We start from the raw sequence: 25,431 nt of genomic DNA on the forward strand, positions 1-25,431 counted from the left end.
CATGTACCGTTACGGCCCTAGTTTTAGTGAGTCATTCATGCATTTCCATTGGATTTTTAGGCTCCAAATGTGGGTGTTGTGTAGTGAGCTTAATGGAGGGATTGTCCCATGAGACATCACTGCTTTTCCTGCCGGGACAGTAGCAGGAAAAGTGGTTTTTTTTTTACTAGACATCACTGCTTTTCATCTTGGGATTGTGATTCAAAAACGAGGTATTTTGAGCCAAATCATGATCTTTTCCTAACCATAACCAAGTGGTTTTTGTGCCTAAACATAACGACAGGTTAACCATAGCGTTGTTGAAGCACTGTCTCAATATATCAGCTTCATAATGATGTGTAAATGTGACATATCTGAGGTTTGCAGAAATGCGCAATGCCAACATTTTTTCTGGCGATTGGGTTGACAAAAAGTTTTTCTGTTATTGCCTTCCAAAATGACTCTTTCATATGAGCACTTTCTGATCTGTGTTACCTCTGTCTTTTGGTGAAGGTCTCAAGATACTACGGTTGATTGATGGTAGGATGTGCTGGTAGGATTGCTGTGGATGGCAAGTCAGATACATTGTGATCATCTGACCTTCTCTCTTAGCAGTTTTGCACAAGAATAAGGGACACGTTTTTCCCATTGTCATAATTTGTGTGTCCATAGAAGGTAGGCAATTTTAAATATTTGAATCAATAGTCAGTGATGTCTTTATAATATCTGTAAATCCAAAAGCAATGAGCCTCATTATGAATATTCCTAATATTTGCATTCAGGTTTATAATTCCTCTGCATCCCATGTGGTCAAAGTGAGTCAACCCTTTAATGTACCTGTACTACAGTGTTTCTTTTTTGTGTGTGTGTGTGTGTATCCTGCCTGTGCACATTCTGACAGTAGGACAGTGAAACATGGGGCGGGCTGAGGGAGGCAGTAAGACCCAGAGGAGGAGCAGAGAGAAAGAGAGACAGAGAGAGAGAGAGGGAGAGAGAGAGAGGTGGGAGGAGAGAGAGAGGAGGAGGGACTGTGTTCACTCTATGCGTTGCAGCTCGTGGTGTTAGCGCCCCAGTGTGTGTCTCAGCCTGCCGGCGCGAGTGTGTGCATCGGTGCGTCGCTGTGTGTGTGAATGTGTGTGTGACTCCAGCGCTCTATCTGCGTACGACAGGTGGAGATGACATGACTGCGCTCGAGAGGAAGAAAGGAAAGGACCTGTAAGGACTTCACACACTCACACACATGTAAACACACTGACCTTTTCCCCTAAATTCCCTCACACACACCTTTTAAATTCCTGCACTCTTCACGTCAGGGGAAAGATAAGTTGAGTGTATGTGTGTGTGTGTGTGTGTGTGTGTGAAAGTACTCTTTTTCCAGCAGCTTATCACTCAGACTTGAACAGCTGACTCCATGTGTGCACAGCGGACAACTTAAACACACACACAGACACACACACACACACACACAGGGTCCTGACAGTTGTTTTTGATGCCCGCAGACGCGGTCAGCAAGTGTTTCTGCGTCCTGAGGAGAGTTCAGCTCCAGCGCTGACTACCAGACAGTCCACCACGTTGTCCGAACAACTTCAGGTAGGATTTACTCTTCTCTTCTCTTCTCTTCTCTTCTCTTCTCTTCTCTTCTCTTCTCTTCTCTTCTCTTCTCTTCTCTTCTCTCCACACAGTCTGAAAAACAGGATGCTATATGCTTCATGCCCTCTGCCCTCTTCTCTCTTCCTTCTTCCTTTTTAAAAATTATTGTCCAGCCTGGAACAACAACAGGTAGACATTGATTCATTCCCATAAATTAACGGAACTGTCATGGTTTTTCCTTCATGCAAACGCTTTCAAAATCCCCTTTGAGGAGGACTTTTCTTTAACAAGTTTCCTATCTTGTTATATTAGTCCCTTGATCTCCCTTTTTTGTTTATCTCTTGCACACACGCACACACACACACACACACACACACACATTTCTGTCCTCCTCTATGCTTCTTGTTAGTCCCTCACGGTTCTTGTCTTTTGGGAATGAGTAACTTTTGTCCGGCGGAGGTAAGTTTTAGCTCCTGTTGCTGCAGCGTTCTGTGTTGATTGAGTCAGTGAGAGACTTATTACTTGCCTGGAGCTTCTGTATGTGTGTGTGTGTGTGTGTGTGCGTGTGTGTGTGTGTGTGTGCGCGCGGCTGGTGTGTGTGTCAGATAAAAGACGGAAAGATAAAACATAAAACAGCAATAAACATGAAAGGGAGGAAATTAAAGTGACATTGTTGTTTGAATGGCGGATGAGTGCTTTTTGCACAACGGTCTCTGTTTGTGTGTGTGTGTTGTGTGTGTGTGTGTGTGTGTGTGTGTGTGTGTGTGTGTGTTTTAGGCTGCTATGTTTCTCAGTTGAGTTGATGCAATTTTGTTCTTGCAATCCCTGCAGCACTGAGCCTCATTTCGTTCCGTCGTTTTTTTTTTCTCTCCACCTCATTTTGGTCTGTCTCGCTCCTTCTTTTGTGTTGTGTGATTTGTGACAGGCAGATACCTACAGTTTAAAATTGCTGCTTTCTCGTATCCTCACGTGCCATCGAGCAGTGTTAGTTTGTGTGTGTCTTTGTGCAGTGTGAGCATGAGTGTGTGTGTGTGTGTGTGTGTGTGTGTGCGCATTTGTGTTTTATATTGCAAAGGGATTTAATGTTGTTGGCAGCAAAATGGCAACAAAAAAAAATCTTTGATTGGCTGCCAGTGTCGACATGTTCTGCTCAGATCCAATTACTTAGACTGATACACACTCACAGAGACGCAGGCACATGTGCACGCACATTGATGACACACAACCCCACATGCACAAATTCAGTCATTCATTCAAGAAAGAGATAAACAAACATGTAAACAATGTCCTCAAAGAAGACAAACTCACTCATTATTATATGGCATTGTGTTGCAGGGCAAAGATCAATCACATTCATGAACACAATTTTACTTATTTAACCTTTATATATAATTGCTAGTGTGTGTGTGTTTGGGTGTGTATCTGTGGTTACAGTGCTAAAGCACTACTGAGTCAGCCCTGCGCATACGCATTTCCGCAGTCAGTCAACGTTGCAGAAAGTCTTGTCCAACTACATTCCTCTGCCTGTGTATGTTTGTAAATAGTTTGTTGCTGTAGTGTTACTGATACTGTTAGACTGTCAGTGTGTGCAGCGCCACCTGCAGGAGCTGCTTGACAAAATCACACTTAAATGTGCATAACTTATTTTTTTATTTTTGATCACAGAGGTTTTACAGTTGTGTCGCTTGAGTTCCACGAAAAGATTTTTGGTGATGTCATGACTCTCATCCTCTGATTTGACGGATTATGACGAAGATAGCTGCGAACGCGAGCGTCTGGCTGTCCACAAATGCTAAGTTGTATCTCTGTGTGTGCTGTCATGAATCATATGTTTGCACAGTATGTAGGAGTGAAAGTGCTGCATGTATTCATGTGTGTGTGTGTGTATTCATGGGTTTGTGCATGTGAGCCAATGAGGCGGTAAAAGCAGCAGGTTAATCTCTCCTCAGTCTCCAGCAGAACAGATGTGAGGATTAATCCGCCAGGGCATCGGGGTTGGTGCTTACGTGCTCGTGTGTCTGTGTGAGAGAGAGACTCTCTAGTTCCACTAAAATTCAACAAAATACGTGTTTGCGTGTGTTTTCTTGTGTATATATTTTATAAGCTCTGCTGCTCTGGGTGTCTGCATGTCAGTGCAAATGTTTTCTTAGTTTCTTATTAACACATACTCGTTTCAATCCAAGCCTTCAATAATATGCTGTTGTGCTGTTTGTGTGAGGCTCAACAAGTGTGCACAAAAAAACAGAAGCAACACGTGGAGACAGGTTTGATTGATCCCCTGCTTCAGTTCTTTGATAATTATCTGCATCGCCCATCCTCATCACCGCGTCATTTAGCTGCTCAGCTGTCTCTTGTTCAGCAAAGATGGTGTGTTAAAAGCGATGAAAAATTCTCAGCAGAAGATTGATGTGGAAAAAGGCTATTTAAACTTAAACATAATTATTTCTGTTTGTGTTTGGGTGTGAGTGAGTGTGTTCTGGAACTCAGTGCAGTAGCGCTGCGGACAGATTGACCTGAATGACATGAAAGTGTTTTCCGTTGAATGGAGTAGGTCCAGCCCACTAAACTTTGCGCTCTATTTTATAATAATTTTCAGTTTTGGGACAAAAACACATTCTTACTCCCAGCATCAAAAAATTCTGCTGCACAACGTCTCATACCACCACTAAAGTGTGCCTTGGTACAGCAGTATCTGATGCAGAGGGCCACTGATCAAGCATCAGTATTTGACGAGTTTGGAGTCAGACTAGTTGAGACAGAAGAGGGGGCTGTATGCTCTGACCTCATTGCTGGAGAAAAGGGGAAAACAAATGGCACATTGCAAAATACATCCTTTTTTTTGTTATCACAGTACCAACTTGCAGAATAAACACATTGTGAATGACTGTGATATTACACTTTGACTATAGTAACAATGTAGTAAATTACATTCTGTCTTTAGGAGCTGTTTTGACTGATATGCGCCATGGTGTTAACTCTCTGGCCAATCAGACAGAGCCCAGAGGTCAGAATCTGCATACATGTGTCTGAGGTTCACGCCTCATTTCCACATAGCTCTATCTCTGCATGAGAGTCAACTTTGACTATGTTTTGCAGCAGATTTCAGACAGAACATAAGCACTGTGCCAAAGGAAATTAACATAAAAACAAATTAGCAAACAGATTGATGAATGTGCTACAGCTCTATTTACACATTTATTCTAAGTGAAAAGCTCAACAGCATGTTTAGCTAGCTAACATTGGTAGCATGCTGTGTAACATATAGAGTGCCTTTATTAATGATCTTCTCACAAAATCTTTCAGAAAAATGGCCAAGCCAACCTCCTCACTTATTTGTCACAATGAATAATTGGTCCTGTTTTTATCTCTGTACTGCTCCATGCGATTATTCCACAAGACTGGGCACCAAAAACACTTAAAAATGAACTTTTCTGCCACTTTTGCAGTGGCATTTTTATCCATCTATAAAGAGATGCATTTCCTTGCACTGAACAGTGGGGGCATACTCTGTATGCCATACAGAGTATGGAGACAAAACAAAAGTGTGTGGAAACGAAGTGATACTGGACTAGTGCTGCCATACTACTCTGCATACTTGAAGCAGGAGTGTGTGAGATGAGTGCAGACAAAAGTGCAACTGTCAGAGAGGAACTGGTGTCTAAGAAAGAAAGTACGTCAGTCGTCTGGCAGTATTTTACATACAGGAGAGACAATGTGGCACAAGCAGGTACTGTGTCTAGAACTAAGCACACTTTAATATCTGTTGATTTATCACAATAAGTAATATCATTATTGCATATTGCATGTTTTCCTCATATCGTACAGTCCTAGTGGCACATTGTGATGGCTGTTGCTCCAGTTGCCCTTTGCTTGTGTCCGCCTGCCTTCATCTTCACCCTGATCTGATTTGATATTGTGATGCGAGATCACTGTTTCACTTGTTGATCTGCATACAGTCACAACACTTAAGGCAATCATTTTATGTCTTGCTCTCACAGCATTTTCCAACTCTTTATCTTGAGCTTGTATACACACTGTGCATTTTAACTTTTATCTTTTTGATGTAATCTGATATGGAGTGTGTGAGCAGCGGGGTCTGCCCATTGGTCCGACAGCCCATTGGTCCGACAGCCCATTGGTCCGACCATATTAAACCCATTGTTCCGAAGTCCCGTTGTTCCGAAATCATCATGATGCCCTGTGGTTAAGGTCTGGTTAGGTTTAGGCACAAAAACCACTTGGTTAGGGTTAGGAAAAGATCATGGTGTGGCTTAAAATGAAAAAGAAAGTGGCAAACACATAAGCCGTGAGCCTGCTTCACCTCAAGCCTTTCCCAGCTGACCCAGAGCCAGTGGCGGCGCACCATCAAGAAATAGCCCGCCGGGAGCCGTTCAGCACCACGGAGAGCTCCCCACACAACCCGGACCCCAGAGTTAATAACAGGAGGTTATGGTGTTTCATTCTCTTCTCTCTATGACACTTGTATCTCGACCAGTAGCCTACTTTTGTTGCGTTGCTGATCCTCTATGGTACACAAATACAGTATAGCCTAGTATAATCACATATCGGACTAATTAGAGGTTGGAACAATGCTACGGCTCCGTGAGCAGCTGGGTTCATAGTCTTGCTCAAGGGCAAGACAACAGGACACACAGCTGAGCTGCTGATGTGACTACTGACAGAGACATCCATCGTTCTTATATTTTAGTGCTGTACCCAACTCAGAATTATGTCAGTCAAATCAGACTCGGCCATTAAATATGAATATTTGACAACTCGTTTTCTTTTTTCCATATTAAGATTTAATGTTTGAAACGGGCTTAGTGGAATGTTCAGCGGCATTCATGTAATATAGTAAACAAGCTAACAGCGCTAACGACAGATTGGAAATGAGCAACATTTTTTGGTGACACTAGATATCAAACAAAAGCCAGAGACCGTGTTGTATTAAGTATCTGTGAGCAGCAAATTCACCACTTCTAAGCAGAGGAGAGAAGATATTGTTATCTCGAAGCCTCGATGGAATGTTTCTCCTCCTCTGTGCCGCTGAATCATGTCAACAACAAAATCTGGGAACCAAAACATCCCTCAAAGTACGCCGCACAGCACACTGACTAGACAAAAAAAATGATGAATGCTCAACTTGGATCCATCTCAGTTGACTGAAGGGTCTCTGACTGATGATTCGAATCTCCTAAATTTAGTAGATTTAGTAATTAAGAGTAATTGTAAATAGATTTATTTTGCTCCTGGTAAAGCTTAATTTAAAGCCACCAAAAAGCAATAACAGGAAGAGATCAGTCCTTCAAAATCTGCATCTACAACAGTGGATCCCACACTCTTAATTTTCAGTTAGACATGAGGAACGCAACGATTCTCCCCATCTGACTTGGTCATTTCAGCCCTAAGTGAAACCTCTATTTCTTCTTGTCGACTCTCCTTTCATCCTTAATGTGAGCACCAGCAGCCTGATATGCAGCAATAAGCAGCAAACACAAGTGCTTAAAATTCAGCACATTTAGTCAAACACACACAGCAGTGGAGCACTCAGCGCTTAAGATTGAAGAAATTATCTCCAATGGCACCATAGGACTAGTGACCTATGTAGGTAGAATACTGCTGTGCCATGTGTGAAGAGGTGGAGGAGGCGCTAGAGAGAAAATGGATTGTAACTCATTTTACAGTGACAGATAACCATTGTATTGCATGACCCACAAAACCTGCAGAAGCAGAGGATCCAGACACTCAAGTAACAATATGTACTACAGCTTGTGCTTTTCATATAGATGACAACACAGCACAGCGTGGCACATCCCGAGCATGCTCCAATTAACACTTCAGACATCCTTTAAACCAAACACATTTGAATCATATGTTAATCTATAAATACAGAGTGTCTAAATAGAAGGCAAAGATCAGATCATAACAAAGGAGAGCAACAGGGGAAAGACAGGATATGATGCTTTGCATGACAGCAACACCATTTACATGCAACAAAATTATTCTGGAGTGCAAAGTGGACCATAGTATTGTGGCCACATAGAGCTCCAAATACTGTCAGCTGTGCAGTTTCTATCCATCAAGTGTGCGCCTCTCCTCTCAGATTTATTGCATTGATCACCAGTGGTTTGAATTAAACTACTGGGAGCAGGATCCATAATGTTCTGCTATTCCCAACACAGGTCTTGAGTACAAATGTCGAGGGACCCAATGAGAACAGGTAAGGCGTGACATGCATGAGTAGGAGCTGCAGTGGCAGAGAATGTGCAGTGAGTTGTCAACTTAAATTGATGGCCCAGTTGGTAATAGCAGAAGGAAAGCTTGGTTGGTGCATCAGCTGATTCAGAGCACAGTGCAAGTTGATCGGTGTGTGCGAACTCAGGTTTTTTTATGCACTGTTTGAAGGTATACCTACAAAAAGTAATGCACCAAAATGTGTATATAGCCTATCCCATGTGAAAGTAATTTGTGTGTTACCCACATTTAGGAAGGTTGCTATCATATAATAAATGTACACATGAGTGTAAAGAAGGTAAAAAAAAAGTAGTCCCTGTAAAGAGCTAGGTGGGGGTGGTGGGTGGGTCACAATACACAGGACATTTCCCAGGAGACTGATGTTTAGAATCGTGTGAACTTTGAGCACGCTTTGGATTTTTTTAAGCAGTGTTTTTCCTAAACCTAATCAAACTAACTTACATTTAGTACGTAACATCATTTGTAAGGAGCTAATTTGTAAGATATACTAACCACTGTGTGTGCTTTTTCATAAGATATTAAGACATGGGTGGATTCACTGGGGTTTGTTATAATTATGAGTAGATAATTGCACATTGACATTTTTTAGAAAGTATTTCTCTTGTGTACGTTTCTCTTCTGGGTGCTTTCAGCCCTAGAGTTGTCTTGCTTTGGTCCAAATCAGGGACTAATTTTGTTACAAAGTTGCATAATAACCTAGAGTTGGTTCGTGTCCTCACGGCAGCATTTACAAGCGGACCAGATAAAATGCCTTGTGAGAGAAAGCTGCTCTTGATTAGTCAGAATTTCCATGACAAAAATCCAGGAAGTAAACAAAATGTTGAAGAAGAGTACACTTGCGAGATAAATGTGACACACATTCGGATTAAGGTCGGAACAAGTTCTCACCACAAACGAATCACACCAGAGTTTGTTTGTAACCAGACTGAGACCACCGCTTCTAGAAAGTCTCGGTCTACTTGTGCATACCTGAGTGCGATTGCTGTGCAAACCGTCTTCTATGCGGCAAAAACACTGACCAGTGTTGAATCCCAGGGCCAGACAGAAGCAAAAGACAAGCTTGGCATCCAGCAGTAAACACAATGCATCAGTAATAATCTGTTAAATAAAATATCTGTCAGCCCTCTGTATGTGTAGCTAAAGTTTTCCGGGCTCTGTTTGGTTGGATCTACTTTTAACAGATGGGTTAATACAGCAGTTTAGCTTTATGTGCCACTGTAAAACATAATCATGTTGTTCTAATGTCTCCATATAAATGTCAGTTTTAAGTTTACAACATCAGTCAGGTTATTTGTGGTTGGATCAAAACATTACTCTGCCAAACCCATGAGAGTTTACCCACTGCAGGCCTGGTTAGGATGCAGTGAGTTGTGATTTTACTACTGTAGTTTATGACATGAGGGAACATAATCAACTTTTGACTCTGGATATCTTTAGGGAAACATTGAGGGAAATATTTCCAGCCTGCTTCTGGTTTTGTAATATTTGGTGCTGGTTGTTTTGAGCCTTTCTAATAATAAAAATCTCTTGTTGTGTGCCTGCTCCAAACTTTGTGGCACATTGGGCTAAAATATAGTTATTTTGTTTTCTTCCTCCCTTTACTGCTGTGGTAGCTTTTCTCCTGTTTCAGGGCTCATCCTGGCTGAATGATGTAAATCCAAACACAGGGGAGAGAGTGTTTTACATTTCGGGGGCACAGCAGTGTGGGATTATGTGCTATAGGGTTCAAAGTGATGAGAAGACATTTGCTCAAGTAGAGACCACTGGGCTTTGCCTGCCACGGCACTTTGAATCACATATTCTGATAAATGACCACCGACACAAGGGCACCTTCGCTCTCAAACAACCCTCTGAGAATGCTGTATATATATACGTGTGTGTACGTGCATGTGTCAGGGTTTGTGTTTCTGTCTTTGATAAATGGACCGCATTATTCAGTGCTGCTGAATTTTATCTCATGTGGATCCCTGCAGAGTATTGAGCAAGCTCTTTCTCTCTCTTCTTGGTGTGTGTGTGTGTGTGTGTGTGTGTGTGTGTGTGTGCGCGTGCGTGCATGTGTGCGCACAGTCCACTGCCCTTCTGCACCTACCAGCAGGTAAATATGCGATGCGGTTGTATATTTGCTGGTGTACAAACCCCCTGCTGACTTGTTAAACTCAAAGGACTGTGAGTAGGCACTTGAGCGCTCTCCATTCATTCAGACAGCTAGCTAATAATCATGACACATTCATTGTCTTTTGGCTCAGTAAATATGATTTAAAAACAAGGCAAGAGCAGGCACAGTAGATACAGAGAGAGAGAGACAGCACACAGTGTTGCAGTGGGTGATTTTTGTTAATCAGGGTCCAGGATTGTGTTTAAGAATGGTTGCGGCACCTAAGAGCGCTAATTAAATGCATTCGATTTACTATACCATTTACCAATAGAATGAATCTCTTTGGTTTGACTGTCTTTTCTTAAACATCACAGTTTATAGTATATATAGTTTATAGTTATAGTATTAAAAAATGTCTACTATTCTTATCCAAATTGGAATCCCTGTCACTGCAGTCCTTGTCAATGTTAACTCCACTTTTGGCCATGTGACAGCTCGCTTAACTGTGTTTGTTTGATCACATGAACAAGCCAGAGGTTGTGCGTTCTTTACATTCAACAGCTAGTAGAGAAACGCTCGGCTTCTGTGGTGGTAAATGATCATTTTGCCCCTGTACCATTCACAAAAAGAAATATCAGCTCTAAGCTAGTTCCTAGGTTTTTTTGACATTTATGATTAACCAGCACTCAAACCAGAGAGTAAAATCTGTCTTCGCTAAGGGCCGTGACACAACAGGCCAACCGTCCTACATACGCCAGTGTCAGGCTGTCAGCGATGTACGACGCAATGTGTCCCACACTGTTGGCACTAGCTGGCCCTTGACGGCGTCTTTTCGGACGATTGAGCACACTGAATTGAGCCTGTCACTCTGATTGGCTGTTGAGCTTAAGCTAATCAGTGCACAAGAAGAGAAATAGAAGTTTTGAGAAGAGAAATGTGCTGCTTGGCCCTTGGCTGTGGTCTGTATGTATGTTCAGGTGCAAGCGCGACGTAAGGTGATGCAACAGTCGGCCTTTGTCACCACTATTTCTTTGATGTCAGTTTAGTATGTGTGGGCCTTAAAACATTCTGTGGAGAGATGACATAGCATGACGCACTTATTCTGTCATGTCAGTGAGCAGCTCATGCTTCCATGGGCCTAACTTATTCATTCTTACAAAGCATTTTATTCATTGCAGTCACAATCAATATAGAAAGCATGTAATCCAGACTCCAGTTGTCGCTACATGACATGACTTGCCACTTCTTGAAACTCTCCAGCTTTTTAAAGAACTATTATAACTTGGCAATGCAGATATACAATAAAACATGATCATGCAACTGCATACCATAAGTCTGAAGTACAGTAGCTCAAGGGAAATTGGACAACTTTTCCAGAGCAGTTGTTTTGTACTTCTGCCATTTTGAAAACCACAAGCAAAAACAAAAGTCCCATAAGTGTTGTTAAGGTGTGGGAAGTTTCACTGGCCTGTCCAAGTGAAGGAGAAAATCAGTATTCTTCTACTGCACTGCCTATTTTACAATAAATGATGTCTTGAGCTATGAGAGGGAAATGAAATTGTCAGGTGGCTTTGTCAGGCTAGAGGGCACATTCCCCGCTCCGAGCTAAACAGAAAGAAGAATCAACTAATGAGTCATCATTCACCTCATGTAGGCAGAAAGACTACGGAGAAGTTCTTCTTCTGCAACTATTTCTTAAAGTGATACTCCACCCAAAATCTATTCCCTGAATATCAAACCGGCTTGAAAAGTTTCCTTCTTTACTGAAGGAAAACAGCTGTGGTCAGCTTGTAATCGGGCAGTAAATGTCCCACGTGGTCAAACATCTACATATCAACCGAATGTGTAGACACAAGTTTTGTCAGGCCTTTGCTTCTCCAGTCACTGTCTCCTTTGTGAGAGACACTCACAAAGGAAACAGTCAGAGAGTGAAGAGAAAAAATGCTGCTGATAAAAGGGCTGTTGCTGTGAAGGAATTTCCCCTCCAGTGATTAAGGGTGGCGCAACATCCAGTTATTATTGTTTGTTTGTTTTGCAAATGACATAAGTTATCCTGAGGATCTGCATGTGAAGAGGAGTGGGCTTTAGATGAGCTCGTCCTGGGCTTTGGATAAGGTGACTGGAGGTGAATGGGGTGGAGGAGGGCGTGATGATTCCACCTAAAATGACAGCTGACAGGAGCAGAGAGGAGAACAGATTTAAAGTTTGGCAGCAGCAACATGAATGACTGAAGGAGATAATGACAAAGTTTGACTGGCACATTCATAGTCAGCCCATTGGTGGAAGCGGTGGGAGTGGGATAGAGAAAGTATTGTGAATAAATTACTAAACACAAAAGCACAATGAGATGCAATAAGGGGTGTTTCTTCAGCTGAGACGCTTTGGTTGTTTCTGGTTGCTATGATACAGTATATTCACAGAGGTAAATATTTTGGCACAAGGTGGAGTACCTACTTGCTTTTAGCCTTGCTCTGAATTAAGAAAAAGCTGAAGCTTATAGGGAGAGAGGATGGACCTGTTGGTCTATACCATGGACTTATGGAGCAAACTGGATACAGCGCTGGAGGCAGGTCCCTGTTTATTCCTGAAAATGTTTCTCAGTGCCGAAGCCACAGAAGCTCAAGTTCTATGGTATAAAATTAATCAGATCCTCTGAAACTGTGGGGCCCATTGAGCAAGTACTAGAGACTTAAGGCAGTCAAGCGGCTACTTGTAGTTTAGCCCTAATGCAAAGTCGAATGGGGACGAAAATTATTTAAATGTGCAGCTCTTCTAAACTTCAAAAATGTTGTCACTCTGAATGAATCAAATCCTGATAGTGACATGAGTCATTTCAGGGGTTGTGATGTTCAAAGAAATATATCCAATGACATCACTTGATGGACCTGGGAGTTGTAATTCCACGTTTGGCCACTATTTAACTTTGGCTTCAAAGTCCGATGCTGTTCCGGGGGGATGGGTGTGTGTATAGTCAGTATTAATTTCTCCTCTATTGTTGTTTTTCAACAATGTTACAGTCTTTGTGGTATTTGACCGTCCTCCACAATGCACATCTGTGTAAAAAGTGACAGTGACAAGTTGCTGCAGTGTTTTACAAAAGTTGAACATGTTCAGCTCTTGGCTACCAATAAAAAAAAAACGGCAGATGAACTTGCTCAATGCAGAAGTGCTCAGCGCCTCATCACACTGGCATTTGTAGTGTGTATATGCAGCGCTCCCTTGAAAACAGGAAAAAACATAGTGGTAGTGGCAGTGTGTTTCCATTCCCTACAGGTGGCTTGTCAATAGCATGGTATTGCAATTTTCCAAACAGCCCTAGGTGATAATGAACCCTATCATTGGATTAACCTACAGGGAGTAGCCAGTTGAGATTACATAGCCTCCAACAAAGTGCATAACATTTTTATGTTTGAATTTGGATGCTCAAATACATGTGAAACTAAATGTTGTGCACTAGTTATCCAATAGGGAGTGTTTTAAGCCACAGGGCTTCAGTACATACATAAACATACACTTAATCTCTCCTTCTCTGCCTATGCTACAGAAAACAACCTTTTTTTTCTCCTCCTCTCTCAAAAAAGTTGGAACATTTCTTCGCTGTTTCCAAGCCAATGTATAAAATCTATCTAAAACTTAAGGTGGGTGGCCTGCCCACGCTCCTGTTACAAAAAGAGTAGATGGTTTTCTCTTCATCTGGCATTGCTGCAGTAGCTTACTGCCAGCGAGGCCAAGTTAGATAAGGATGTGAGTGCAGAGGCAGGAGAGAGAGGGAGCATGAGTAATAGACAGTTTCTCAACAGAACAGCGACATAAGGGGATAGATAGATAGATAGATAGATAGATAGATAGAATACAATAGTGAAACAAATTCAGGGAGGCAACATAAAGGAGGGAGCAAAAAAGATGAATGCACTTCCAAGTAACCTTGTTGAAAAGGATGCACTTTTCTATTCACTCCTCATTTCCCTCTTAATATCTCGCAGTGTTTTTTGGGGGTTGTTTGTGTGTTTTAGTGCTATTCTCTTTCCGTCCCATTCAATTTGCCGTCCTTCCATTGTGGTAATAGAGCATTACTGAATGGAGACTTGGATAGAGGGGAGAATAAAAGGCAGAGAAGAAAGAAAAGAGCCGAGGAAGTGGGTGAAAGAACAGCAAGGGAAGAGGTGTCAGTATGTAATTTCCCCGAGGGATTGAACTAAAAGAGAGGGGCGTGTCCCTTTCTCTCTCACTCTCACACTCGGTTTGTGTCTGCATGTGCAAGCGCGTGCGCTTGCATGTGTGTGTGTGTGGGTAGGTTCACCTACACAGTGTGCTCTTGCACTGTGCCACTCTGCAGCATTGACCTTCATGTATCTCTGACATGCTCCAGTTTTCCCATCGGACAGAAATTTCAATAACCAGCCACTCTCACCAGAATTGTGTGTGTGTGTCTTTGTGAGGGTATTTATGTGTGTGTGTGTGTGGATGTGTGGGTGCATGTATGTGGCAGGCGCATGCATCTTGCACGTAGGTGTGTTTTTATCACCCTATATTCGCCTTTTTAGATATTGGTTGACCGACTTCCTTATTGATCTAATTCGCACCAATGATGAAGATCAATCTCTCTCCATTTCCAAATGTGCACGCACTTCCACACACATACACCACAATGCACACACACCTTCACATTCATGCACTCAAACTTACGCTTACAATTTTCCATAGGCACAGAGGCCAGCATCCCCCAGGCTTATGTACCTTTTACTCTAAAAGCTCAGCTGTGTCAAGAGGGATGCATCCAGACATGTGAGTGGCTTTTAGATATCCCTATGGAGAAACTGAAGTTAACTGAAAGGGAAATATGAGCTTCTATATCTCTATGGACAGTCAATGTAAAAATGATCTCTATTTGGCACGGCAAACTGTCCAAACACTGATGACCAGATTCCTCATCCAACACAGCAATGTATGTGGGCATATTTGAATATATTTTACCCTATTAACTCACAATTAACCATAAATGCTTAATGCAGATCACTCCATTAATATTTATGTGCATATAAATGTTGTGTGCTTTTGGGGGAAAGTCATGTAGCTTCAGTGTCTCAGTTCAATTCTGTCCAGGAACCTCAGCCATATTTTATACTCCCTTCTCTCCACTGTGCTATCTAATGGAGCCAAAACACCCCAAAAATATAATCAAATGGAGCCTGTACTAAGTGGTTACTTTATCCACAGCACCATTAGCATCCTCACTTTCTGAGTAGTCTCATTGGGAAAATTTCCCTGAGATAGGATAGAACAGAGAGTCCTCATCCTTGAACCTTTTTCTCTATTAAAAGATGAAACTCCTCCATGAAAGCAGAATGTAAATCCCACATTGGAGTAGCTTGTTTATCAGTCACATTCTCATTCTTTCTTGTGTCAGGCTGTTGAAGCAGTGAGGATTATTTTCTCTGGCAGTTTGTCTGCTTGAGTTCCTTGTCATAACATTCAGTGACGGTGCTTGTTCTTGTTCTCACTCTTTATTGACTAAAGTGAATTAAAGTGGTCTCACCAAGGGGTTATGTCAGGCTCGGAAATTGGAGCCAATGCTCAAGTGCCTTAAACCTGCAGTATTTCCAGCAGAGGGCGACTCCAAAAGTCAACACATTCTCACACTGACCTCGTCACATACAGTATTGACATTTTGGTCATGGACTTTACGACGTGCAGGGTACCCTGGGTGCGTTGGTTGTTGACGTTCTGGGACACTATGTCAAGTTCTCCTCTTTCAAGATACACTTCCATTTTCACAGGAAATTTTGTCAACAACAAACACACATGGTTGGGTTTAGGCCACAAAAGGAAGGGATTAGGTTTGGGAAAAAAGAACAGGGTTTGGCTTTAGAATCTTACGGTCTCTTGTGTGAAAGTCGGTGGTTGTTGGACCCAACCACCACCCCACTCAGATTTTCGCCGCCTTAACTTTCGTTCTTGTCCCGCTGCATTTCCCCCTGATGCTGCCGGGCGGCGTTAAACTATAAAGGGAACCTGCTCTTTATTATGCTGACACTGAAGGATACCTTTTTTCATTGGTTTCAGACGCTGCAAGTCACTGGCCAAGCCCCAGATTTGACTTCGGAGTGAGACCGTGCTCCACAAGTTGCCAAAAGAAGTCTAATTGTATAGAAGCCTATCAGGGAAATGACCATACCTCTCACTTGATTTAGCAGAAATGCAAAACTTGAGACTTCAAAGCAGTAGTCCACAAACAAATAGGGTATGTAGAAGTGGCTACGTCCACTTCCTTTGTACAATCTATAGGGCTAACTAAACAATTCTAAAAACTCTATAAATGCCCCTATAAGTGGACTTAAAGAATCTTAAGAATCTAGCAACAATAAGATCACAAATAACTCATAACTTGTAAATGTCTAGGACTTGAATGCACCCCTGCTTTTTTTGTAATTTCCACCTCCAGAAAACAACAATATAGTTCGACCAATCAGACTTTCAAGAAATACACTAGGTGGAAACTTACTTCACCGTGCCATGTTCTACAACTCTTTGCAGATGATGCATCACTTTCTAATGCACTCATTTTGTTTAAGGATGATTTGTTTGATATGATGCATGGGGATATTGTTCACAGTCATCAGGCCAGATTTAAGGGAGAAAAAGGAGGCATCCTCTGGTGCTAAAGTTCAGCATACACTCTGACATTTCATTAGAGTTTGAATGGGAGGTATAGCACCCAGCCACAGAGTGCATCAGGGCATCACCAGCGGCATTTGAGCTGCAGCACCAGAATCATTACGTGGTGTTTTGATAAGGAGGAGGAGTGCCTGAGGGTGAAGCTGATGTTACTTGCAGTGTTGGTGCAGAGGTTATGACAGTTATGATGGTTGAATCAGTGATGACACAAAGATGTGTGTGGCTGAAAATGTTTGTGAAAGTGAAACACAGAGTTTCTCTTGATAAATATTTTGTGAAGTCACATGCAGCTGCAGGCTGAGGTCGGCTCCCCTTTGCTGCTCTGACTCAAAAGCAAACGGGTTCGCAAATAATTTAGAGTTTCACATTTTGATGGGTATAGCATTGATCGATAAAAAGAAAGATGAACATTGATTCTGAGAGGAAATGTGTGAATTGGTCAGTGACGTTTACCTGCAGTAAAGGAAATTTGATGTCAGCCGTTGAGTGTATTATGCGTATACCTTTGCTTTGTATCTGCTTAATTGAAGTTGCAGCTGTGTTTTTGCGAGGTTTTGAGTTCTTTCATCTTTTGTTTGGGTTTGTTTTCGAAAATCAATCTTAAATTGCTTTTCTGCTAGCATTATAAAAGAAAGAGAATTGATTTTCTGAAACTCACAGAAACCCTGAACAGTATTTGTCTGGGGAAAAAAAGAAAATCTAAAAGTTTTTACTTTCATAAAACATCTTATAGCGTGTCGCACAATGTTGTTAAACGTGCAATTAAGGTGACTTTTTTTTGCAAGAACTGGGAATACTGAATACTGAATACTGAATATTTTAAAAGGACTTTAAATTTGAAGAATATAAATTACAATTACAAGCACTTCTACCAGAGTGAATTGTGTAATACTACTGTATAATACTGTCAGCTGTAACGCAGCTTGGCAATCAGCACTTTGATATGAGAGCTTTCAAAGTAACAACTAGGAGCCAAGTCATCTGTGCACAGGCTGCAGGTGTATCAGTCAGATCAGCTGAGAAATAATTTCATAAGTCAAGGAACTCCAAACAGCATGAGAAATAGACGTCACGAGCAGAAACTAACCAAGAGTGACTGATGAATGCAAAAATGATTTATTAACTTCAAAAAGAGAGTTTATGTTATTTTGTCTAGCCTCCGTCGACCCTCAGCTGGCCCTGACTTTGACATGAACGCATTTGATCTCGACCGACATTGAAGTTTTTCATGCCTCTACTGTCTGCTCGTCTATGATGCAACTTGGCAGCTTGTCGACAAAAAACAAAAACAATAAAAAGTTAACTAGTGGCATCTTCCTATTAAAGTGTCATATTTGATTCTCTCCGTCACGGCTTTTCTCTTTTTCCTCTCACTGTCTTTGTCTCCCACGCTGTCTATTCTTCATCTCTGTTTTTTTTTCCCGGCATCCTTTAGCGTGCAGACATATCACACACATTTCCTCAACAACTAGCTTATACCCTTGAACTTCTCATAAGTGTGATCCCTCCTTTGAAGAGTCTTGCCATGTAGTGTTTCAGGGGCTAGACTGCAATCCACGTCGAAGTATGTAACTGCTGAACCACTCGACAAGCATGCCGAACAATGTGTGTGTCTAATGTGTCATTCTGCGCTGCCTGAGCGCTGCCAAAATGTCAGAGTGATGTTGTCGCTCTGTCGATCTCTCCACTTTGCGTCCTTTCTCTTACATTAGGCTACTTGTTTATCAGGCTTGGACCCTCCAGGTCTTTACTCGTGGTGTTGACAGGCTCAAAAACATTACTGACTGTATTCACACTCGATGAATCATAAAACAATTTTTTTTCAATGAAATTCCAATAAAACAGGAACCAGATTTGACAGAATGCATTGTGTTGACACAATGTAAAAATAATCACAGGTGTTGCTGTGGGGGAGACTAAATGGCATAAAACCCAGCTAATGTGGTCCAGCCTCGGTTAATCCTGTTTGACCCAGTAGAGGAAAACAGAAGAAGGATTTTTGTCTTTCCACTCGTGCCACTTTACATCCACAATTCATCTAAATGCTTCCTGAGGGCTGTGATTTAAATTGAAAAATAAATTACAGAATTGAATCCAGTAAGAGGGTTGATGGGCTGCTAACAAAGGAATGTACTCAATATACCTTATATCCAGACCTGAAACCCATTAAAGAGAGATTAAAAACTAAAGAAATGGACAAAAAGGAAGAAAGCGTCATGCAAAAGCCTCATCATCTTCATCCTGTATTCAGTGTCAAAATGGACAGACGCCTACACCAGCTTTGCCACAACTCCCTTGCTGCTTTTGGTGGGATTAACCAGTGTTTCAATGATGCACATTTTCTGATGGACATAATATTATCTCAATGAAATCTAGTCATGCTCATATGGCATGATTGTTAGTGACTGTTCTGCAAGTATTTGCACGTTGCTCTTTTTTATAGCTGCACCACAGGTGGGCAGTATAAAGGTCACACAGTAAGCCAGACGTTAATGTCAGTATAGTATATCTGACAATTTTCTACAAACCTGCGATCCAGAGTGTATAAGTTTCAACATCATCGAGGTAAATCTGTGTTGTCTACTGTAGTAAGACAGGTAAAGTCATTGACTGTATTTTCACTCTGTCAGAACTATGGAAAACAAAACAACAAAAAAAGATTATATCCTCTTTACATCTAATTAGCAATAAATTACTTGGCATTATGTTTAATGTTAAAGTTGGCACCAGATAGAGAGCATATGCTCAATCACTGCCAAATACCAACACTACAGGAGAGATGATACTAAATCACCTGCCCACAAAACATAATTAAATATGATGATCACACAACCTGTTCTAATCATTTTGTTGCCTGGACGAGTCACCCATAAACCAGTCTGGGGGCAACAGCCAATACTTTGGGAGATCTGGTGTAGCAAGCGGATATCCAAGCCAAGACTTCCTCTTCTGTGCAACGATCATTTCAGCTAATCTCTATAAACAGATATCTGCAAATTAATGCAGATACATTTTTAGAAAACTGCAATACCACACCTACCCTGCTGCCCACACATAAGACCCATTAGTTCTGCTAACCAACCTGAAACCACAAATCTTGAATTAACCATGCGCTATTTAAATGTTTCAGTTAGATAACATGTTTAAAGGGATGATTTTGGGGCATTTCATATGTGTGAAACTAAGATGATGTATTTTAAACAAAGGCAACTGAGAAAATACAATGTAAATGAATATGTGTTGCTTATTTTCATAATATTGAGCAGCACATATCCACAGTTAATGTGTCTGTTAGACACGCATGCATATCCATATTAATAATATGATATTGATCATATTGGAGCTGGTGCAGCTGGCAGAGCTGACACACAAAGTCCAAATTAACCTCATTTTATTTTAATATATTTATCATCCAACCTGCGATCAGACCGCCAGCATACCCGACTCGATGCAGGACTCTGCACTCAACCCATAACTTCAAGTCAAAAGACTTCAAGTCAAGTAAATAAAACTTCAGTCAGACAACTCGTGTTTTTAATGTTTATTTCAACAGCAGAACAGTGTTAGAGTTTGGTATCTAGACTCGCTCCCTGCAGATATGTGTACATGAGATATTGGGGAGAGATGCCTAAATATTACCTCCCTTAGCCTTAGTCTGCAGGTGGATGCTGGGGTGGAGGTGGGGCTGAAAGAGCAGGCTGCAATGCTGATGCAGGGCAACAGTGGCATTGGCAAGGCAAAAGGAGAGCAGGGGCAGCTCATGACAAAAGATTACTTGATTCCCCTAAATTCCTGTATGATGTTTTAGAGTGTAGAAGTTTAGGTTCAGGGTTTTAGGTTTAGGTTAAGCCTTCGGGGTGTCTGTGTTTTTGACATGCATATTTAAAATGCTGAGGAGAGATGTGATCAGTTTTACAAGTCTCACAGTCATTGAGCTTTTTTTACGGCTTCAGACACGTCATTGTGACGCTTTTACTGGCATCAACAGTAAACTGCATTTCACACAGTCTCCTAAGTTAAAATGAAGCTTCTGCCATCAGTATTGGATTGTAAAGTAGTTTTACTGGTTTTCATCATTCTGACCTGTTTTCCAAATTCATTAAAAGGTTTTTTGCATCCTCCTGGCGAGAGAATCAGCCCTCATGGAGCTGTCATTTCTCCTACTGAAGCAAAGCAGGAAGCTGAATACAAATGTATTGAAGACTTTTTGTTGAATAAATGTCAATATGTGGAATCTTGCCCCACAAAGCCAATTTGAATTAATATCACAGTATTTGCCGAGCCTGTTGAAGATTGAGTTTAAAGTTCATGTAGTCTGCTGACTGTGGGGGCAAAAAAACAGATAAGACATTAGATGAAAACTCAATCATGTCAGCAGGTAAAAAAATGAGAACACACTAGGCACACTGAGAGAGGAAACAATGGAGCCTTTGAATCTCAACTGTGTTGTATCATCCTCCTCCACTGACTTTATGATGCATAAAACTCAATACTGTGTCTTTCCTGCTGGGTACAAGTGATCTTTTCAGTGTGACTACCTGAGGTTAGTCATCAATTTGTATGTATATTACCTTGCGTCAAATTTATGTAGGATGTATAAAATCTGATTTTTGTCATCAAATGTTCCACAGTCCAATAGTTTCCGCAACACCTACACGCATCAAAATGTCTTGCAGTTTCATAATTAAATCCAATAATCTTTGTGCTTTCAGTGTTGAAATGATGCCACATTAAACCAACAGCACTTCAGTAAAATGGTGCATGTATTGCTCTGGCTTTGCTCCCATGTATTTTGTCCTATTTCTTTCTTGTTGATGCATAATAAAGTCAGGATTTGAACATATTTCAAACACTATTACACATTAAAACCGTACTGAAAATGGTTACTTCCACTCCTGTTATTGTTATTGTTTATTTGACATCACGCAGTGACAATAAAAGCTGTTAAAGCTTATTGTGTAAAGAGCCAACAGGAGGTCCGCTCACATCACTGCTGCATTTTGAATAAAGATATATCAGTAGATAATCCTTTTGCTACTCCATTTTTGTAAACTGACCTGAGCTTATAGAAGCTTTTACAGTATTTGCTGTTCTCTGCACCCACCATGGGGTAGCTTTTATTCCTGTTGTTGTTTTTGCTGCTGCTGCATCTTAGTTTGATCTTTTCTGTACATTATTTTTGGTGTTGCCAGTTGTGCAAACATTAAAACAAGCCTTGCACGGGAATGTACAGAATACAAGTTATTTAATTAAATTAACTAAAAGGCCTCATGACAAAATGAGACATACAGTAATTAGACAACAGTTGTGGTTTTATTAAACCATAAACATCAAATGGTTGTACAGAGCATATACATCAATCTACCTTATGTTAAAATAAATGTCACGCTCTCATACTGTTTAATACTGTTCTGTCAGTGTGTGATGTTTAATGAATTCCAGGGATTTGTCTGATGAATTGCTGTAATTAACTTTTCCTGGCATAACCACTTTCCTTCATTTCCCTGAATGCCTTTCAGCCACTCACTCGTACCTCAGAGTTTTTTCTCCATGTGCAGACAGAGAGCACAGTGATCATAAAATTGTGATAATAACAGCAATACAGAATGCCAGCTGAATGAATAAGTGGCACACCCCTTACTCAGCAAACTGAAACGTGTCTTGCAGCTGTGTTGGAGAAATTGAAATCCTTCTCTGCAACAGTGTCTGAACATTTTTTTTCTTCATGCCTGATAGACAGAAGAACCTGAAAAACATGAAAAATACTTTTCTGCTGTTGTTTGACTTTTTCTTTTATGTAATGTTTCAAAAACCAACCATGTCTCCTAGAAACTGCAGTAATGTACTAATTTGTTTTCCCAATTACTTTTTTATAGTAAAACAAAATTTCTGTCTTTGTTATTTTCCCTGGCAACATATTCTCTGGTGTAGGAAGTGCTGCAAATATGCACCATGCAAAAACTCATAACAAGTTTACTGATTGGGGTGGATTGTGGGCAAAGAGAGTGCAGGACTCAATAGGATTCTATTGATTAAATATCAATAGAGTAAACATTAGAGCTGAGTCCTGAACGTGGAAATATTTGAATAATTGGCCGGAGATCACTCAGTTAACTGAGAGTCTTCAAGTCAAGTACTCATTTTTGTTTTGTGTTCTCGTGTGAGTCAGTGTTTAGTGTACTTCTGGGGAAATTTCAGTCCCCAGATTTAGCTGCAGAGCAAGCGTTCCTCGCTTTCACGCTGCTTTCTGACACAGGCAGCTGTAGACACAGACCCAGGGTGGGTCTGAGTGAGATGAAGGCAGCTGCTCAGGGGGAAGAGTGGCTTTGCCCAGTCAGGCTCTGAGAAATTTTATTTCTGCTTTCTGCGTAGAGGTGGTGAATTTACCAACACATTCTCACTCCCACCTCGTCACACATTGACGTGCTTGGTCATGGACTTTCCAGGTCCATATACGACATGTAAGGTACCCTGGGTGTGTTGGTTGTTGACGTCCTAGGACACCGTGCCAAGTTCTGCCTGTTACATGCACTTGTGTTCTTTTAAGATACCCTTCCATTTTCACAGGAAATTTAACAAGTACATACAAAATAAATGCACTACGTTAGTACAACACTGCAAATTGACCTTTTTTGTTTCTTCAACAACAAACACATGGTTGGGTTTAGGATCTTAGAATCTTACTTGACGTGAACACCACTCTCTCGGGTGAAAGTCATGATTTCTTGGACCCATCCATCACCCCTTCTGCCCGCCCCACTTGGACTTTCACCGCCTTAACTTTCGTCCTTGTCCCACCGCGTTTCCACCTTACACTGCCGGGCGCTGTTAAACATGTTGGATTCTGACGCCGCAAGTCACTGCCGAAGTGCCAGATTTAGTTTAATTTTAATAGAGTAAACACTGGGGCTGAGTCCTGAACATTGAACATTTGAATAATCACTTGGCAATGGAAATTTCAGTCCCCAGATTAAGCTGCAGAGCACTCCTTGCTTTCACACTGAGTGATACGGAGGCAACTGCCGGAGGGAGAGAAGCTTTGCCCGGTCAGGCTCTGAGATAAAGTTAATTTCTGTCTTCTGCTTAGATGTGGTGAATTTACAGCTCATAGCAACTTAATATGATACAATCTCTGGCTTCTGTTTGATATCTAGTGTCAGCAAAAAATGGTGTACATTTCTAATCTGGCGTTAGCATAGGTAGCATGCATTAGCTCGGATGTAGGGCTAACTCGGCTTGTTTTGTAGATTATGTGAATGTCACTGTCACCCTGAACATCCCACTGAACCCCTGTTCAGACACTCGAAAAGTTTAATATTTATACTGAGCAGCCAAATCCAATTAGACTGACATAATTTTGAGTTGGTACAACTCCAGTAAACATGTCCTGTCTTATGCTTCAAGTCATTTTTTTAATTAACCAAGGCAATTTTGAGGGTTTTTTTACTTTTAATGACAGGACAGATTTGAAGCATGGAGGGGGGGGGGGGATGACATGCAACAGGGGGCTGTGGCTGCTGTGGCAAGGACACTGCCTTTGTTCCTGGGGTGTCTGCCCTACCTACGGAGCTACTGGTTGCCCCACGAGACAAATATGTCAATTAAAGCATTTCCTCATTATGGTGACATTGTGTGGCTTTGAAATTGTTCCCACTTTAGCAAATTATGTAGACATAGATTCCAATAGACAGGTTGTTTTTAAAAAGTCATATTTTATCATATTTCTTGCACAATGATTTCTGCTGTGGATGCAATTTTGCAAGAGCATGTTTTGGCACCACACAGGAAGTTGTGTGTGTGTGTGTGTGTGTGTGTGTGTGTGTGTGACTGTGTGACTGTGTGTTGTGTGTCCTCTCTTCATGGATGAAGAAGCAACATTTCTTTGGTGTAAATGGAAGATGAGCTGGGTTTTCAATTTGAGCTACAACACTTGCCATGTGTGCTTCCACTTAGATTCAGGGCTGATTGCCTCCTGAGTGTCACGCAGGGTATAACACTGAACTGTTTAGTAAGGTTAATTAATTTCAGAGCCGTTAACCAAAGGTCAACGAACCTTTACCCTGATCTCTGATGTATGATCTGTGCCGTTTGTTTTCTTTCCCCATTCTTTCCTGTCTCTGTGGTTCCTCTTTCACTTCCTCCTTGTCAGTCTGTTTCTATCCATCTATTTTCTCCATCTGCTGCTCCGCGTCCATCTGTGTCTCTGTGTCCTTTTCCCAGCATGCACTAACAGTATGCATCACTCGTCTGTCAAGCCTTTACAGTCAATTATCTGCCTCCTCCAAAGAGCTAATCTTAATGTTTGCCCTGGCATTGATTAGCCAATAGCAGGCAGGTGGCCATTGATTAAACCACCAATTGTATTGCTCCCTCGAGAAGCGGGCTTAAGGACAGTTGCAAGTCGCGTAAAATGCACACGTATACAGGAAGAGAGACAAAGGCAGACAGACGGGCTGGCAGCTACGTGCATAGATCACAATAAAAAAGGAAGGCACACACAAAGCAAACAGAAATATCCCATAATATAATAATCATGATCATGTTATGTCATTTTATCATTAAATTTCGTTACAGTTCCTTATTACTATGCCGACAAAATCACATTTATGCCTTGGATCAAATGCAGTTAAAGTTGCTGGCACCTGAGCATGGCAAGCACACGCACACATACATGCAAACTAGCAGAGAGACTTGGAGTCACACACACACACGCACACACACACACTCACATACACACACAAGACAGAGGGTAACATGCTAAACAGCAGGCCTGTTCGATTAAATCAAATGAGAATGAGATGATATGTTATCTATTCTAGCCACACTCTGTGGCTCAG

At 41.4% G+C, this 25,431-nt stretch overlaps 1 protein-coding gene across 2 annotated transcripts in view; it reads left to right on the forward strand.

Annotated features, from left to right (window-relative positions):
- Positions 1-25,431, forward strand: part of pde2a (phosphodiesterase 2A) — a 224,533-nt gene that overhangs the window by 69,717 nt on the left and 129,385 nt on the right. Inside the window, exons 1-2 of one of the 2 annotated variants that reach the window (XM_033631081.2) lie at positions 1,022-1,194; positions 1,479-1,569. In XM_033631081.2, coding sequence (XP_033486972.1) covers positions 1,160-1,194; positions 1,479-1,569 — 126 coding nt within the window. In that variant the 5' untranslated portion in view covers positions 1,022-1,159. Of the gene's footprint in view, positions 1-1,021; positions 1,195-1,478; positions 1,570-25,431 lie in introns of those variants that run through there. The other variant, XM_033631080.2, reaches the window with a different exon arrangement.

This window comes from Epinephelus lanceolatus, chromosome 4, assembly GCF_041903045.1.
Source record: "Epinephelus lanceolatus isolate andai-2023 chromosome 4, ASM4190304v1, whole genome shotgun sequence".
In the NCBI taxonomy this organism is placed as follows: domain Eukaryota; kingdom Metazoa; phylum Chordata; class Actinopteri; order Perciformes; family Serranidae; genus Epinephelus; species Epinephelus lanceolatus.